Here is a 19260-nt window from a genome sequence, read left to right on the forward strand (position 1 = left end):
ACTTCATGTACAAACCTAGGCAAGAATTTAGGGCTGGGCATGAAAATGATAAGCTTGGACCTACTTATCTGTATATAGGAAGAAAAGATAGATTGTCCAGGACATACATGTAGACAAGCTTAGTCCCTACATTTTCTTATCTTAGCCCAAGTATCTTTTGGACCGTGTGTCTCAGCTTGGCCATGGGAGTGGGTTCCGTTGTGCTCTGAGAAGATGTTTGGAGGATAGAGTAATTGAACATGTGTAGTATAGAATAACGTAAAGTTGAGTAGGGCTATAAACACGATTTGAGTTTAAATCTTTACCTTCGATTCTCTATATTTTTATAGGCTTTATATTAATAAGTTGATAAGTGGGCATGGCACATTGGCATGTATAGGATATCTCATTATTTAGCAAGTTGAGTGGTCTGCATCACTTTCTGAGCTTTTGCCCCCCCACCCAAAAAGAAAACCGACATTTTGTGATTCCACCAAGTCATGATTTCGTTCGTTCGTAACACAAGCATTTCTCTTTATTGTCGCCTGTTCTATGGATGCAAAATGGTCATGTCCCAAGCCTAGAAACGGTGATCCTGTCTACATATCATGGGCCAAGATGTAAAATTCAAGCCCATTAGCTTCCAACAGGAAATCCTTGTACCATGTATTTTAAGAAACGAAAAATGAACGAAGTGGTTTTCAGTTGCCCACTGCCTTTCAAAGGCAGAAAGATTGGCCATTGGGCCCAAAACATATCATCAATGCGGTCAGGTTCCTCATCAGGGGCAGCATGTTTATGGACCAAAAACTGCCCAAACATTCCATTTACTACCTTACGAACTGTTCAAGGGCTTTTAAAGCCTTTTCCTATCCTATGGGTGGATTCCGGGTTCTTTATTTTTCGCTGTTAGAATGAAAGAATTAATGAAACCTTAGAGGCTTAGACATGTATAGCAATTAGCAAACATCAGTACTTGGAAATTTGGAATTAGCTACATCCTTAATAGGTTCAGTTTGGAAAGAGTCCAAATACAAATATGTACACTATAAAAACAAGGTTTAGAAATACCTATAAAAAGTTGCATTCTTCGAGTGCATATACAAATATGTACAGTGCAAAACCTTGTAATACAAATATGTACAATACTCTATATAAAGCTTAGCCTTATCTCTATAGAAATCTATATACGTCTATTTTTTTTTTTTTTTTTTTTGATAAAATGGGAGCCTGTTACACCAAACGTGTGGTTTCACCAAGGTGCTAAGAACACCTCTTCTATTTATTATATATCCTTTCTTTTCTCCATTCAGGTCATCTCGGAGTTTTGTATTTTTTTTTGGGGAAAAATTCCTGATTAGTACCTTGTATTTTGGGAGTTGTGTCAAGTCAGTCCCCAAACTTCAAAACATGTCTCTATAGTATCCTGAACTTTCAAATTGTGTCTAATAGGTCCCTATTATTAGTTTTCTGTCAGTCAACACCGTCACGTGACATCAGATGCAAGGTTCAAAGTATCAGAAACGCTATGCATATCGGAAAGACAAATTTAAGAGACGTATCGGGATACACTTTGGATACGCATGGATACGGATGAAAAATTAAGATACGCACGAAAACATATGGAAATGCTATAAATAAACATCAATATCACTAAATATAAGACATAAATGAGCTATTTATGCATAAAAATAGCACGTTTTAGTGGGTTTTATGAAAAAAATATATTATAATCAATAAACGGAAAGTCGGAAACAAAAACATACTATCTAATTATGGACATAATAGATCAAGTAATTATTTTGCATGTTTTATTCTAAAAATTAAATTAAAATTAAGAAAAGTAAATATGTAGCAAAAAAATGAATGGATTTATGGACATAATAGATGAAATAATTATTTTGCATATTTTGTTCTAAAAGTAAACTAAAATTAAAAAAAATAAATATCAATGATTCAATGTTTTAAAACACAATGGTGTTCCACTACCTAGAGGCGTGAAGCATAGTTCAGAATGCAAGAGGCGTAAGCTTCCTTAAGAGGAGGAAGGGGGGATTTCATTTTTTTTTCTTTATCTTTAATAAAAATCTTTTATATTAAAAAAATAAAAATGCATAACATTTGTTAAAAGGGGGGTCTTGTCGAAGTGAAGGCGAGCGAGCGAAGCGGAGCAAGACCCCCCTAACTCTAAAAAATAAAACTGGGCTACGTGACGAATTTTGAACCTTGATTAGATGCACATTAAATCATTTCAAAATGGGCAAAATTACCCTCTATGGTATTTTTGTAATCATTTTACCCATTTTCGTCTGAGTGTTAAGGTTTGTTATGGGAACCAAACACGTTGGGATTGCACAAGAGCTTATGGCTATCTAGACCTTACTAATCATTGACAAGCTTTTCAAAAGTCGAAACGTGGAGACGAGGAAAAACTATGACAACTTGATAAACTCAATTGAGAAATCGGGAGTGAAGGTTCATGTATTTTCGTCATCCATAGAACAACTCGTTTAAATTCTTCACCATAGTCGCCACATCTGAAGTGTTACCATTTCAAGCTACTCAGCTCTTGAATTGGTTTATGTGAAAGTGGCAAATAAAGAAAATCAGATGACACCTGATAGGTATTTCTGTCATTTCACTTATCCATTAACACCTTTTAACGGATAGGGATCTATTAGACACAATTTAAATATTTATGCTCAATTTGGAAAGAGTACAAATGCAAATATATACAGTGCAAATACATATAAAATAATACAAAATATGAGGTTTTGCAGTCTATATATTTGCATTTGTACTCTTTCCAAAACTGAGCCTTAGGGTATTATAGAGACACGTTTTGAAGTTCATGGATTAACATGACACAACCCCTAAATTATAGGGTACTGATCAGAAATTATTTTGGAAAGTATCGGCTTTATCTCTGAAAGAAGCAATACTTTTAGGCAGTGTTCGGCACTGTGTTCAGCTCATGGATGGGATGAACACCCATTCTACAGGCTGTGGATGGGACCGGTCCCGTCCACACCCCAATTTCTCATCCACAGCAAAATTTTGTGGTTAGGGACCATCCGCACTTGATTTTTGATCCCCTACTTCACACTTTCCCTAAAAGGCTGAAACCCTATTGTCTGTTTCACATTTTAATATTTTTGTTAATAAAATATTAATTATTTTACTTAAATTTTTAAAATGTTAATGTTTTATCAATAAAATAATATTTTAAATATTAAAAATATATTTTTTAAAATTTTAATTATTTTACTATTGTTTAGTAAAAAAATTAATATTTATTGGTTAATATTAATTCACTGATGCCTTTTTCAATATATTTATCATATAAAATGCAAAAATTAGATAGTTATGATTAACTGTGTAGGTCAAGGTTTTTAAACTACCGTTGACCCAGATGGTCGGACCGTTTGGCCCGGGAATTGTCCAAGCAAGTGGTTTCGTTTTACTCCAAACCTGGTTTTTGACCAAAAACTGTTGAAAAGGTCAACAACTTGTTGACCCGAGCGGTCGAATAGTCGACCGTTCAATGGTTTTTTATTGGTTTTATTTTTAATTATTTTTTTATTTTTTTTAATTTGTTTGTCAAAACAGGCCATCCATTCGAACTGGACTGTTGGACCGTTGACCTGGAAACTGGTGGCCAGAACGGTTCCATTTCTAGGTCATTTTTTAAAATGTTGGTGTAGATCATTCGTAAATGTATATGAAATTCATGGAATCAAAAAGACGCTTATAAAACGTCACTGTGGACATAATTTGTCCACAGAACAACTATGGACTGTAGTGTGGTGTGGATTGGTCCCTGCCATAGGGTACGGTGTGGACCAATCTATACCCAGCAATTTCTCATCCACACTAGAAAACACCCCTTAATTAACTAAAAACCTCAATTAAAAATGTGTAGAGTGAGTTTATGGGCTTTTCCTTAACCAAATTAATCAACAGGCTTGATTCTTAATTCTTGAAGATCACCCAAGTGTTAATTAAGCACGCTCCCGGTACCCTGGTCGGTCCAATTAACGAATGGCTATTTCTCCATCAGTTACAAAGGCCAAATCAAAAAACAGATCCATGACCTACAATTGACCTAAGTATTCATTAATTAATTATTCCATTTGCATTGCGAAAATAAGGTAGTTGGGAAGTCAGAGAGATATAGAAGTTTATGAAATCATCTTTTAATATATATTAAAAAATAGGTCAATGATGTTCATGAAGGATCCTGTGAAGAAAAATTCATTATGATGGAGTTTAATTAGTTTACATGTTTGATGTTGAAGAGAGCTTATTCAAAGTGTGTGTATTAATTCAAATTAAAATGTTGAAGACAACTAAAACCAAAGACTTGTGGAACCCAGAAGTGGTGTGTATTCAAATTAAATAATCAAAACATGACAAGTAATGGTTGGGGAGCTTCCATGGAAGTTAAGCCTTCAATTACGCAAATATTTTATATTTGAAGCAAACTCATATCGAGTAGTAGGTCTTGACTTACACTCTCATGCATATTAGAAAATGAAAGTCATAAGTTAATGAAGATTTGGTAACCCATATATCAAACCAATTCTCTTATCTCATCGTGTATGCTTATTATTTTTTCTCTCCCTTTTAAATTGTTGTTGGGTACGAAGATTACACAAGGTTGGTGTTGATAATCTCGGTTAAGAGAGAGAGAGAGATTTTACAAGGTCAATGTGTTCTATGGCTCCCGAAAGAGGGAATTAAAGAGGAGGAGGTCAATTTATTGATATCTACTCAAATTCTTCAACGACCGGAGTTCCCAGGCACCACTGTCTTCTCTTTTCTGGTTCTTTAAAATAGGATTAAAGTTTTCTCATCAGTGACCTTCAATTTACCTTGTGAGGGTGAATTAATGCACCCAGAAACTATTTTTCTTTTAATTTCGTCTTCTATGTTCATATATATGGTTTTGAAAAAAACGACTTTGACTAAGCGATCTCCATGTCCTCTCTGTATCCCATATCTTCATAAATACTATCAATTCCAAAGAAAGAATCTAGGTTTTTTAAAAACTTAAACAAACTAATTAGACCCAAAATAATGACGAATTAGGTGCTTAATTCTCCTAATGATCCTCGATCTATGCTAATAATGATGAGGTGTTGCTATGCAACGAGCTATCTATTTAACCCATATATAGCTGGCTTTTGATTGGACGGTTTGGAAAGTAATGACAAAGTCCAATCTAAGGGTTTCCCTGTTCAATGGACGGTTATCGGTTAATATGGAATGGACTTTTGGTCCATTTACGTAAAAAAAAAAGGCTTATTTGATTTATTCGGGATAAATTTTTCCATGTGATTTAACAAATTATGTTTTTCCAAATCTATTATCCATTTATCACAAGCAAATTAAATATGTTGCTGCAGGGGGGTTTTAACTTTTAAGTTGTCTTATTGTAGTGTACTGGTAAGGGTATGCAAACCGATCGAACACACACAGTCTAACGGAAAGCAAAAGGATTAATGAAGAGAGAGAATGTAAGAAGAGTGAATTGATTAGATTTTAGCATGGTATATAGTTTGGACGTGAAGCCAGCAATAGTATATGACATGTACAGTAAAGCTATAAATATTAATTAAATAAGACAGGTACCCAAGAGTACTGAATGGATCCGTAGGAGATGGCATCTCCATAAGTATAAACCATTATGTGGAGGCTTCTAAGCACATTACCTTGATTTAGCTATGACTAGTTATAAAGGAGATCAAAATAAATAGAAATAAAAAACAAAGAGCTAGATAGACAAAAAGAAAAAGAAAAGGTAATTCACTTATCTTTTCACTTTTTGAGTTGTTTGAAGTTTGCTGCAGAGTGCAGACATTCTTCACATTATTCGAATGGTTGGAGTTCGATGCCTCATTTCAACTCATTTATGTGGTATTGTTAATTCTGACTTTTGGAATTGCAAGTGGTCCGGCTCTCCGCTCTCCTTGCCTCCTTGGTTAATTGGTTGATGAATGTGAATGTGAATGTGAATGTGAATGTGAATATTGTATGTGGACGTCACTTGAAAGTTGAAAGGCACAGTCTGGCTCTGGCCTGCTACACATGATGCACTAATTAAGTAGATCGTCCCTTCCTACTTCGTAGCACTCACAGACGCTTACTTGCATTGACTACCATTAATCACGTTGGCTCATCTTCCTTAAAAATTTTAAAGCATTTGGTCAAATTAACGCGGATATTGAGGTTCTCCTTTATTTTATTTTTTTTTCCGCCCGTCTTAATGATTTGATACTCTTAGACTTCGTGTATACCACGCAATAACAGGCAGGTAGCGGCAGATAAGCCTTGGTGCAAACTATTGAAGTTTACTTTAATGCCTCCTTCGCTTTTTGGTAAATTAATTAACTGAGTAAATGTATTTGTCTAACTAAGTATTTTTCAGGAAAGATTTATCCCGGTAACTGCATTTATTCATGTTCTTTTATATTTTATATAAATAAGACAATGACTATTGTAGTTATAAAAATTTCATTATTAAAAGGGGTATTTTTGTTTCATCCAAGTATTGATAATTTTCCCTAAATGAGAAAGTTAATTTATCCACTTAGGAGATGGGTATCGCTTACCCAGGTAAATGATGATAGCCTGAAAAATAAACTTTCATTGATCCCCATATAAATCTGAAAAGTAAACATGAATTTCTTGGTCAATGAAAATTAAAGTTCGATTGACCAACTTCCCCCCTCTCAAAATCGAAAAAAAGAACACCCCCCTAAGGATTGTGTGGGTTTTACTTTATCACTACAAAACTAAAGTTGGTTTAGTTTTGTAGGGATAAATTTTTATATAATAATTTTGATTGTGATGGATACATATATTAAGGGCTCAACTATGATATGGAAAAGATATGATGTCTAAAAAACTTCTGACCAATCAATTCGAATCATAAATGATGTAGGACGATTTGGCCTGACCTCGTAGTACGGGTACACGTTGGCGTGACCTTGCTCAAGCGATGACTTAGCGTGACAGCACAGCAGGCACAGCCGCAACTCGGTGGAAAAGTCACACCGAGTTCAGTCCGGCAAATCGGCGGGATAGACTACTGACCAGGAGCCGCCTAACCTGCACCGCCACCCCGGGGGTTAAGGCACCCCGGGCTACCTCCGAACTCGAGGCCCCCTTGACCTTTCCTAATACCTGAGCTCCTCCCAGTGGATTTCGGACCACTCCTAGACAGGAACACACCGATCCGCCTATAGATACCTCGAGATAAATACACCTCGGCTTAGCTTGCCACAGGCAGCTTGTCGCTTACGAGATAGCCCAACACAGGGTAGCTCGCGGGAGGGTAGTCCGGCACATCGCAGGAAGACCTCTTGCCAACCACCGTACCCGACAAATTTGGGAACAACAGCCATATCCCTCGTCAGACAGCGTCGTGTTTGCCACCTTCAGAGGGTGCCTTACACCTGACAGGCACGTACACTGCGGCGATGTCCCCACACGTGCCACCTCAGCCCCGCCAGTAACGGCTGCGGCAGGCTGACAGTGGCGGTTATACCCGCCCTATCAGAGGCCAATGGGCCTGATACAACGGATTTCTGTTATAAGGAGCTAGTATCAAGGAACAGAGGTATCATCTTCTACCCTTGCACTATCTGCACTCTTAGCCTCCATCTTCTCCTTATTTCTCCTACTGAATATTAACTTAAGGATCGGAGTGTTCCCGCCGGGTAAGCTCCCGGGGATTCTTCTTCTTCTCCATCTCAGGTACCTTACAGGAGCCACGTAAGTGCTAGGTAGGAGTGACCGGATTGCGCACCATCAATAAACTTGGTTGCCAATTAGGTGTTATTTATCAAAATTGATGGGTGAGCTTGATTGGCCAAAACTCTTCTCATACCATGTCGTTCTGACAACATAGATTTTCCCATATATTAATTTTAATACTGAAATTTACTTTTTTTTTTTATGTTGATGAACTTTTCAAATTTGTAATAGATGTCAATTTTAGTCACAAATATATTCTTACCAAATATATAAATACAATACAAATATAAGGTTTATAATTTACAGGCACTGTTCTCAATCTGAACTTTATCAAAATTGGTATCTGCCCTAATTAACTTTCTTGTTATATATTCAAAAGCTTAGGCTCAGTTTGGAAGGAGTATGAATACAAGTATATACAGTATAAATACATACAAAATAGTATAGAATACAAGGTTTTGCACTCTAGAGATTTATATTTGTACTCCTTCCAAACTGAGCCTTAATTAATTACTACATTCTGCGCAGCATTGGCTCCCCAGTCCCCACCCCCTCCTCCCAGCTTATGTTTGTGTAGTCCCATCATAAAGCTAGCTAAAAAAGTAATATAAATATACTACTGCTGCATGGATTCAAAAATGAAAATTTTAATTTATTTATGGTCGTTGCTATCTACTGGGGTGGCCTGTAATTTTGATAGCCAATGCCATGCGCCCTTGCCTCAATCATCTCTTTCATTCTTCAAATAATTTATTATAAATTAATAGAAAAAAGTAAACATGGTATTATTTATTTATTTATTAATTAACATTTTAACACCATACCCTAAATAATTACTGCCGTGACACTAATAAAGATAATTATGCTTATGAAAAGTGTAGTTGTGTTGGCCATTTCGATTACTCTTCAAATACTACCCTATTTTTATCTTTTCAATCTGTCTCATCTCGATCACAAATTATAAATTATTTGAAGAGATGTTTGTTCTATATATGCTTCTAGCTAGCTAATTAAGGATCAGGGCCCCACGTTGATATCATATGGGGAGATTTTCAAATTATCAACACAGAAAGAGTACTACTACTCAATCACTTCATCACTCTGCAGCTAGCGGACCATTTCAGAATCTTTAATTTTTTGTTTCTTTATTCGATTTATTTTAACAAAATGAACGTCAAAATCAACCTCCATGCATGTCATGCAATATATGGTCTTGGACTCTTGGGGAGTAGGTCACCTGCCGATGCCAATTAATCTTCATCTTCATGTCCACCAGCCCCCTATTTTAATTAAGCTTTCTATATATACTTGAACATTGTTCCAGACCCAGTACTCATCAAATTAAGGCAATGGCTGCTGCAGCTTCTTCCTTCAACACTTTTTCCCTCCTCCTACTCTTGTTTGTGGGGAGCTCCTCTGCTCAGCTGTCCACAAACTTCTACTCAAAATCGTGCCCCAATGTCTTTACCACAGTGAAATCCGCAGTAGGATCTGCGATATCAAAGGAACGCCGAATGGGTGCCTCGCTCCTTCGTCTCTTCTTCCATGACTGTTTTGTCAACGTAAGTTCTCTTAACCAACCATCTAGCACTAGCTAAGTAGCTAGCAGCCCTATTTTTAATGGGTGCTAATCTTGGTTTAACATTAATTATTGTATATTCCTGCAGGGATGTGATGGCTCCATACTTGTTGACGACACATCCAATTTCACAGGAGAGAAGAATGCAGCTCCCAATCGGAATTCAGTGAGGGGATTCAATGTGGTTGATGATATTAAATCCAAGGTGGAGAAGGTGTGCCCAGGCGTAGTGTCATGTGCCGATATCTTGGCAATTGCTGCTAGAGACTCTGTCGTTATTGTATGTAATTGTATACTAATTAATATTAATTGTTCATGTATGTCTATTGGGTGCTTCATACAAGATCTAATATATATACATGGTGGTTGTGGTTGGATAAAAGTTAATCTTGTTCATGTATTAATTAATTGCTGCAGCTTGGAGGGCCTAGCTGGAAAGTAAAACTTGGTCGAAGAGATGCAAGGACAGCCAGCCAGGCTGCTGCAAATACCAGCATACCCCCTCCAACTTCTAGCCTTAGCAATCTCATCTCTAGCTTCCAGTCTAAAGGTCTATCCACCAAGGACATGGTTGCATTATCTGGTATATATGTACAACTCTTTCTACATCTCTCTCTGTCTATTATTTATATGTATGTGAATTCATAAAAATTAAAAAACAAAACATATATACAGGTTCGCATACAATTGGACAAGCAAGGTGCACTAGTTTCAGAACTCGCATATACAACGAGAGCAACATTGACGGTTCCTTTGCCAAGGCAAGGCAAAGGAAATGCCCAGCAACTTCAGGCTCAGGAGATAACAATTTGGCACCCCTTGATCTTCAAACTCCTACAGCTTTCGACAACAACTATTTCAAGAATCTCATCAACAACAAGGGGCTTCTGCACTCCGATCAACAGCTGTTCAATGGTGGCTCCACAGATTCCTTGGTCAGATCATACAGCAGCAAGCCTAGCACCTTTATCTCCGACTTCTCTGCAGCTATGATCAAGATGGGAGACATCACTCCTCTTACTGGCTCCAATGGAGAGATCCGGAACAACTGTAGGAGGGTGAATTAAGGATATGATGGGAAACAGATTGTGTTAAGGTTTTCTCTGGATTTTGTTTTTATGGGTCTTGCGTTCTGTTTGCCTACGAGAGAGGTTGCCAGAAACTAGTTTCTTTTGCTGCCTGTGCCTGGTGAGAGTCAGAGTGCTTCTTCTGAACTACTTCACCAAGTACTTCTGCTTGTGAATATTATTAGCATGTTTGATATTTAATTTTAATAATAATATCACCAATGTTAAGTTGTTAACTGTCAAATCTAAACCTAATGACGACTTTTCCATGTCAACATCGTATAAGTAACAGCTTACGCCAACTCCTCCAACGTAGATAGTGATTACTGATTAGTGAGTAGTTGTTATTTTTATTATTCAAAACCGCTATTTCTCATGAAATCACCCTCGCTTTCTTTCGTCGCTTTGGAATCAGACACCGATGACGTTTAACTGTCAAATCTAAACCTAATGATGTTTTTTCCATGTCAACACCGTATAAGTAACAGCTTACGCCAATTCCTCAAACGTAGATAGTTTTATTCAAAACTGCTATTTCTCATGAAATGACCCTAGTTTTCTTTCGTCGCTTTCGAATCAGACACGGGTGATGTTTTTTACACTGAGCTGTTATTTAAGGACCCGTTGTATTTTTGCAAAACGTGACGTAATTACTATAAAGTTTTATATCCATTTTAATAATATATTATTTACATTAATGTAAAACTTTATATATATATATATATATGATGAGGTTTAAACTGATTCATGATATAAAACATTACTTCATCTAAACACGTTTAAAATTTAACCGAACTAAACAAGTTTTACATCAATCATTATTATACATTTTTTCTAAAATGCAGACAAAATTGAAGCGTTGTAAATGTTTATTTCATTTTTGATTTACACCGATTCCAAACGTAGTGTTAAATTTGTGTTTTAACGAGATGACCATTTCAATGGGCCAGAATAGTTACAAATGAAACATGTACAATGGGCTGCATAACCCAATCAAGAATAAACACGTCAGTCAGGCGTATAATGGGCTACTTAACTCAATTTGAGCAACTTGGACTACAAGCCCACTCTTGCTGCTTGGGCGGATATTGATGATCGGATGGGTCCGGTTGAAATTAAATAACTAGGCCCAATATCGATTTACATGGATTAGCTCAGCTATGTAATTAGTGAAGTAATTGTATGGCTTTGCAGGAAAATAGTTTCTCTTGAGACTCAAAACAGCTTCGAAAACCTTAAAATAAACAGGCATTAGAAACAATTTTTCCTTGTCTTATGTTTCATACCAGTTTGCAATAACACCCAAAGTACTGATATCGGGCTGCTTGATTATACTACCTGATGGGCGGTTGATAACTTGGACCAATCCATTAGCTCCGCTTAATGGGCCTCAGTATTAAAGGTGTTAATGGATCGGTTTTGGATTGGACCCTGTCCAGTTCAAAATCAATTTGGATGTATTAGATGAACCAATAAGACATATTGGATTGGACCAATCTGGTCCTAAATATTTATTAGATTGGATTAAACCTGGTTTGTTCGTAACAAATTTATATTGGATTGGGTTAGAATAGGCCAATATCTGATTCATTGATATAAGATAATAATACATGTGTCAATGAACCAGATTTGGATTGAAACCAATCTAAATTAAAATGAATTTGAACAAATTAAACAATTCAGACATTGAATTAGACCAATCCAAATTGGTCCAAAATATTCATTCAATTGAATTGGACCTAATCCATTTATAATGGACTCCCAAATCCAGTCCAATTGAACACCCCTATAGAAGGAATAATACACTGAACACACACACAAAAAAAAAGTAGAAAATGGTGTCAAGAGTCAAGACAAACAACGAAAAGCATGTAATCGGACACGGCCACCCACAAACAACAAGGTGTCCACACAGGCACAGGCAGTCGGTCTCGGACACGGCCGTTGGCCCAACCATCGCAAGTTGCAACCTTTGTTCTCCCGCCGCGCTTGGTTTGGACTTACGGTTTTTGGAAGCCAATATAGGCAATTTCGTACCAGACACTCCATTAACATCAGCTCAGACTCAGAGAGCAGCAGCAGCGCAACTGTGCACTAGGAGCTTAAGCTGTCAACATAACCTGATACAATGAAGAGCGGAGTGGTGTGGAGATGTTTGAGGAGAAGATCAATGTCGACTTCGGTCATTGATTGGTGGGACAACGTGGGAATCGCTCCCAAAGATCCCATCTTGAGTATTACGGAGGCCTACTTTGCCGACTCTAGCCCTAGAAAGATCAATCTCGGAGTGGTGAGTTCAGTTTAGTTTGGATGCTTGCAGGTTTTCATTAATAGAAGAAACCTGATTTCTTTGCTTCTTTTTTTGGTTGAAAGTTGTAGTTCATCTTTATTATCACCCACTCCCTCTGTATTTATTCATCATTTATTTACTTTAGCTTATGAGACATTTATAACTAGGGAGCTTACCGTGACGATGAAGGGAAGCCCGTTGTGCTTCAATGCGTTCGAGATGCACAGGCCAAGATCGCTGGTTGCGAGTTCTTGTTAGTCTTATTTTTACCCATTTATTTATTTCTTAAAGCAATTTGCAGCTTTTTCTAAATCCATCCTTCTTTGTTTATTCTTTGATATAGTTAGAGAATGCCCTGTTTTTTCTTTCTTTCATGGAGTTTAAGATACAGGTTTTAGTTTATGGGTTGATCGATTTCTGTTTGTCTCGATATGGTTCCGTACAAGCAGCACACCTCATCAGACCGGTTTTTATCGTTTTTATGTCCGTGTAACTTGTGTTAGTTTGCTGGAATTTCAATCCTTGGACATCATGTCTTTCAAATTTCATTGAATCATTTAACTAAGTTATAAGAGATTGAAAATAAAAGAACCGGAACTCTTAAACATGAAGTACACAGCGGAGATTAAGAGATTTCTTATCAGAAAATTCACATTTAGCCCACTATTTTGTGAAAACTCTGGAAACTAAAGTTAATGTATTTTTTAGGATAACACTGAGGTGTTTTCTTGTGCTTCGAAATCACTCTACTGATTAAACTTTGGTGGAGCTTGTATCAGTTGATTTTTTGAGGGAGCATTTTGTATACGTTGAGTTTCTTGCTCATACCTAAAATCTAAATTATTAAACTTAATATTGGAGATTTGTTTAACTGATCTATGCTCTTCTACATTTTATGATTTCAATTGTATGAGCAAGCCTGTTTTATGGTTCCTGTGCATGTGTGATTATGTTGCGTTCTATTGATTTTGTCTCTAAGACAGTCAATTTCACCTGGATATTTTTATTGGATCAATGCTAGTTTCTCAACGCCGTACAGTTACTTTTCTTAACATTTAACCAATATTATTTGCCATTGTCGAAAGTTCCTTTTTGATCTTTAGAATCTCATTATATTGAAGTTTATTTTTGAGAGATGTGTACAGGGAATCCCTTTCTAGACAAGGCAGTATGAAACTAGTTGACGAGAGTGTAAAACTAGCATATGGAGAGAGTTCAGATGTAGTAAAAGAAGGAAGGTTTGCTGGTGTTCAAGCTCTATCTGGCACTGGTGCTTGCCGCCTGTTTGCTGAGTTCCAGAGGCGTTTTAGGCCTGAAGCGCAGATTTATCTACCTGCTCCAACTTGGTCCAAGTAAAGCTTGTTTAACACCCTTTCAATTCCTTTACATGCTTTTGGGTCAGGCTTTTATGAGTTCAATTAAACTATGTGAAGCTTTATTTATGGATTTACTTTTCGCTGTTGAGATCCGATTGGATGCATTTCATAGCCACCGTAACATTTGGAGAGATGCCCAAGTTCCACAGAGAACCTTCCGCTATTACAATCTTGAATCTAAGATTTTGCACTTTGAAGCACTCATGGATGATGTGAAGGTATATTTATCTGGTTAGATTGAATTCTCACAGCTTACATAGTTTAATAAGTATCATTTTGGTATTACTAAGTAGCAAAGATCACTTTAATAATAAAAAGTATCATTGCAAGAGATTGTTTAATTTATTTATGAATACATCAATTATCTGGGTTAGATGTGAAAGTAGAATCTTCAGGCACTCAAGCACTACTCAAGCCTATGAACAGAGAAAATATTTCTTTTCCCTTGCCACTCAGATTTAAGGTTTATTTATTTATTTTGGGTATGGCCAAAATGTATCAAGCTCATGTTAGAATCATTAGGATCCTGACCCCTGCACTGCCACAGATAGAAAGGAAGACAATCAAATCGAAGCAAATTGTTGAAGAAGCATGGAAGTTACACGTAAAAATCATGTGACTAGATGCTGCACCTTTTGTAGAATGCCCCAAATTATTCATTTGAAGCAAACAAGGATGCCTTTCGTTATAATAACCAGATTTTTCCATTTTCTGTTAGCACCTTTTGTCCATTAACTCTTCTTTCTTTCTCATTGGTTGCTTTTGTAGAATGCCCCAAATTATTCGTTTTTTTTACTTCATCCTTGTGCACATAACCCAACTGGCGTTGACCCTACTGAGGAGCAATGGAGAGAAATCTCTTACCAGTTCAAGGTGAACCGTTATAAGTATTCGAACACCTTTTAATGCATCTTCATCAACTCTTACAATTTGTATATTGATTATTTTTACAATAATTTGTATATTGATTATTTTCAGGTGAAGAATCACTTCCCCTTCTTTGACATGGCTTATCAAGGTTTTGCCAGTGGAGATCTTGATAGAGATGCTCAGGCAATCAGGATCTTTCTCAATGATGGACATTTAATTGGTTGTGCTCAGTCATTTGCTAAGAACATGGGTCTATATGGACAACGAGTGGGATGTCTAAGGTTTGTGTTGTTTCTTTGAGATTTTGATTATATTGGAGCAGCAGCTCTCTGCCTCAGGATCCCAGGTTGCATATTGAGAACCCATCATAGGTTAACTTGATAGAACTGGAGCACGTGGGGTGATATCCAGTTGATAAAGGGATAATGTTCCAAATCCAATTGAATAACAATCCTGAAGAATATAATCTGTAGAAGCTAAAAGCATGTAAACAGCCCTTTAACCAAGTAAGCAGGTCGATCTTGATGCTTAAAGATGCCTATCCAAGGAGACTTTGGAGAGGAACCTTCAGCATATGTGCTTGATGTAGTCACCTTTTGATATTTACAGTACTCTCTTGTTTGATCATTCTGTACCTTTTCTTGGATTGCATCAATATCTTGCGTAAAAGTTCCAAGTATCCGATGTTATATCTAGCTCTTTTGGATGACTAGAAAGTATTGATAGTTGGTCTGAAAATAAATCCACTGAAATACCAAAACAGAATTACATGTTTGAAATGAAGAGGAACCCCATGAGGTGAACCATGCATTTATCTTGTTTCTTTATTATATTTTCTTGTTCAAGTATTTAAAGGTTCTTTTCTGTTTCTGTAATCTATTAGCATCCTCTGTAAGGATGCAAAACAAGCCATATCAGTCAAAAGCCAGCTGCAACAGATTGCCAGGGCCATGTACAGCAACCCACCTGTTTATGGTGCACTTCTGGTATCCACCATCTTGGATGATCCAGATTTGAGGAATCTTTGGGTGAAAGAGTTGAAGGTAAAATTATGCTTTCACTGTTAAATGCAACTTCAATTGACCCTTAGGCTCAGTTTGGAAAGAGTACAAATACAAATATGTACAGTACAAAAGCTCAGTTTGGAAGGAGTACAAATACAAATGTGTACAGTGCAAAACCATGTATTTTGTATTATTTTGTATGTATTTGTACTGTACATATTTGTATTGAGCCTTAGTTAAATTTTGATACTTACAAACATATGCAACTTCATTTTGGAATTATATGTACCCTTTGTAAGTAACAACACCTGCAAAAGCACTAAATATAGTTGATAGAAATCTATTTTTGTTTTGATAAATTTGATAGAAATCTAATTAGGTCTATGCTTTTTTCCTTATCCTCCTGTTTGTCAATATCTTCCTACCCGTCCCTGTTTGTAACTAAAGGATATGGCATGTTTCTGAAATGACTCTATTTTGTCAAGGTTATGGCAGATCGAATCATAAAAATACGAGCTGTTTTACGTAAAAATCTCCTAGAATTGGGATCACCTCTTAATTGGGACCACATAACTAACCAGGTCAGTGGCTCACTTCTTGATTTTGGACAAAATTAACTTCAGAATTACTAGTCTTAATGGTTTAGAAATATTAAAAAAAAAGGTGGAAGAAGAACAATATTCAGTTCCTTTCATTGATGCCAATTTTTTTTTTTTTAATAAGTTTCAGCCTTCCTTAACCTATAATTTTACAATACTGCAGGTTGGGATGTTCTGCTATAGTGGTCTAACCCCCGAACAGGTCGATCAGCTTACAAACAAGTTCCATATTTACATGACACGTGATGGCCGTATCAGGTAATCTTTTCAACCAATTAAAAACATAAGGATTTTTCACTGATCTTTGCAGAAACATGCTCTCTTTTTGAGGCTTTGAAGTCTGAAGTAGATATCATATACATTGAACTTGCATTCGTATGGCACAATACTATGTGCTCTGTCTAGTCTAAATGACATCATATTGCCGGGTAAGGCACCAATTAGATCAATGAGTTATCTTCTGCGTTATCCACATCTAAGATGATCATTGGATAATCTTATACATTTGATACTATAAATCAGGCCTAACGTATAATGTATAAGGATGCAATTCCTTGTTTTTTGATTTGTTGCAGATGTCTCTATTGGAATATTTTGATAACTATGAATCTTTTGTTTGTCTTGTAATCAATTTTCTGAGGCAGTATTCTTTCATTCTTGTGATCATTCATTTCCCTTGGGCAGACATCTCCTTAGGTCATTCTAGGAGACCCTCTCAAACTCTTTAGATGAAGACACACAAAATCTTAAGGTGAGAGAGGATTTGTTCTTGAATTGCCTTAAATGAATCCTTCTTTTTGTCAAAAATTGTCATACTCTCTTCCTAAACTGCCCAAAGGACCACATGGACAATTGCTTTCCAATAGACCTTCGCTCAGGATCCCAAGTTGTGACCTTTACACTGCGTTCAGCATGGCTGCAAAGTTACATTTTTAGGTGACTGAAGATATAATTACACAGCCCTAGGGATAGATCTGCCCCAAGAATCGCTAAAGCAATTACATGGAAACAAAAATCTGAAATATATGCAATCTCAGAAGTCAGAAATGCTACTTGATTGGCCCACATTGGCCAGGAAGTCGGTAAGTTGATTTACTTTGTTAATACGAGTAAAGGTGATCTCTATACCATCTGCATTTGTAAACTCCTGGCTGCCCATGCTTCAGCATAATTGATTGATGAAATTCCAACTGTCAGCTTTAACAAAATTTATTCTTCCTTTGTAGTCTCTTCCAACACATCATAACAGATCCTGCCCTAGTTGTTATTTATTTTATTTTATTTTTTTGATGCATCAAAGTTAATTTCAGTTTCTTGGTTGAATCATTTGACATGTATAGTTCTTAGAAATGACAAACATCAGACGGTTGAACCATTTGACCTGTGGCCAAGTCACGGAAATGGTTCTATATCCTGTCCTTTGACAACACAGATTCAAGCATCCAATGCCTTCAAAAGTTCAAATTTCATTTGAAATATATTAATACCTTTTGCTCAGGGAGACAGATGTGGCTGCAACATGGAATGAACAGTATGAGATTGCTAGGGTGTCATTTTACTTTATCCTAATGAATCATGTAGCCAGATTTGGGGCCAAGAAGTTGAGTTCTTATTTTTTCTACACTGATTTGTTGCAGCATGGCAGGTGTTACTACAGAAAATGTTGCTTACTTGGCAAATGCAATCCACAAAGTCACCAAATCTGGTAAAGAATCCTGAAGTACCCAATCATGTTGGCTTGATTTGGTTACATGTAAAATGAAGAAAAACAAATGAATACCACAGAAAATGCTATTTTCCAAAAGGTAATAGTAGTTGTTGGAAAATAGCATTCCTACCAATTTTTTCACTAATCATTTTCTCAAACAGTGTTGGTTCTCTTGTTTCTGATCTCATGACACACGTATTATTCAATCAATCAGGTTTGTTTTCCAAGGTAAACTGAAAATCAGGAAAATTAAGCAAATGACTTGTTTTCAATATTATTCTTCATTTTACATGCAAGAAAACACAGACACTCTTCCCAAACTACTGAGCCTTAATACATTATTTCAATTAACATTGATCTATGATAGTTACTGTAAGGAGTTGAAGTACAAGTTACTAAAGATAAATGGAAAGCTGCTTGTGTTTATTTTTTCCTTTTTTTTTTCCTGCTATCAGCCAGAATTGTTCCAGTTGGAATTCTTTTTTTTTGTGCTAGAAGACAGTTCTAATATTTGTAATTTCACATACCTAAAGACTAGAAATTTGTCTGATGCCAAGGAACTATGTCTATGGTGTTGGGCGTTGGGGTTCAGGGTCTACCGTCTACTATGAATATTCGTTTAAGTGTATTTATGATGTTCTGTCTTGTCTCTCAATTGGTTGAACAGAAGATCCTTGAGGTGTCCTATGAAAACCTCTCGAGTTTTCTGACAATCTTATAAACCTCCCTATGTTTTGATTTTAACAGAATCCTCCCCTATAGTTTTGAAAAAAGCTATAAATACCTCCCTTCCATTAAAGTTTCGTCAACTTAGAAGATGAATTTACTAAAATACCCTTAAATACTACCAAGTATCAAACTCCTCTTTCTGGGATGTATCCTTCTACGTCAAGTTCAACAAGAACAGAGCAAGCTTCTCTTTGAAACAAAAACATCATAAATTCACTGGCAACATTCCCGTAGGTTTCAGCAAGATTTTCACAGATGGTTGATAATCTTAATTTAGATGCCATGTTTGGTTTCTCTA

At 36.4% G+C, this 19260-nt stretch overlaps 2 protein-coding genes across 5 annotated transcripts; both read left to right on the forward strand.

Annotated features, from left to right (window-relative positions):
- The first annotated feature begins 9075 nt into the window (after positions 1-9075).
- Positions 9076-10636, forward strand: LOC104602469 (peroxidase 4-like). Its single transcript, XM_010266164.3, has 4 exons — positions 9076-9302; positions 9408-9599; positions 9737-9902; positions 9995-10636. The coding sequence occupies exons 1-4, from the start codon at positions 9090-9092 to the stop codon at positions 10384-10386; spliced, it is 963 nt and encodes a 320-aa protein (XP_010264466.1). The 5' UTR covers positions 9076-9089; the 3' UTR covers positions 10387-10636.
- Positions 10637-12231: 1595 nt separating this feature from the next.
- On the forward strand, positions 12232-18460 carry LOC104602468 (aspartate aminotransferase, mitochondrial-like). Of its 4 annotated transcripts, XM_088896981.1 has the most exons (11): positions 12232-12676; positions 12844-12929; positions 13822-14028; positions 14165-14270; positions 14821-14925; positions 15031-15203; positions 15806-15965; positions 16412-16507; positions 16689-16783; positions 17210-17276; positions 18163-18460. In XM_088896981.1, the coding sequence occupies exons 1-10, from the start codon at positions 12515-12517 to the stop codon at positions 17229-17231; spliced, it is 1212 nt and encodes a 403-aa protein (XP_088753107.1). In that variant the 5' UTR covers positions 12232-12514; the 3' UTR covers positions 17232-17276; positions 18163-18460. The 4 variants fall into 4 exon arrangements, with proteins under 4 accessions (XP_088753107.1, XP_088753106.1, XP_010264465.1 ...); XM_088896980.1 differs by having other exon boundaries at positions 17210-18460; XM_010266163.3 differs by lacking the exon at positions 17210-17276.
- Positions 18461-19260: the final 800 nt, after the last annotated feature.

The sequence above is a fragment of the Nelumbo nucifera genome, chromosome 2 (assembly GCF_055504915.1).
Source record: "Nelumbo nucifera cultivar China Antique chromosome 2, China Antique-T2T, whole genome shotgun sequence".
NCBI lineage: Eukaryota > Viridiplantae > Streptophyta > Magnoliopsida > Proteales > Nelumbonaceae > Nelumbo > Nelumbo nucifera.

Coding starts and splice junctions, on each gene's coding strand:
- LOC104602469 (XM_010266164.3), top strand. CDS start 9,090: ATGGCTGCTGCAGCTTCTTCCTTCAACACTTTTTCCCTCCTCCTACTC. Junction 9,303..9,407: donor TCCATGACTGTTTTGTCAAC/GTAAGTTCTCTT, acceptor ATATTCCTGCAG/GGATGTGATGGCTCCATACT. Junction 9,903..9,994: donor GGACATGGTTGCATTATCTG/GTATATATGTAC, acceptor ACATATATACAG/GTTCGCATACAATTGGACAA.
- LOC104602468 (XM_010266163.3), top strand. CDS start 12,515: ATGAAGAGCGGAGTGGTGTGGAGATGTTTGAGGAGAAGATCAATGTCG. Junction 14,926..15,030: donor AAATCTCTTACCAGTTCAAG/GTGAACCGTTAT, acceptor GATTATTTTCAG/GTGAAGAATCACTTCCCCTT. Junction 16,784..18,162: donor ACACGTGATGGCCGTATCAG/GTAATCTTTTCA, acceptor GATTTGTTGCAG/CATGGCAGGTGTTACTACAG.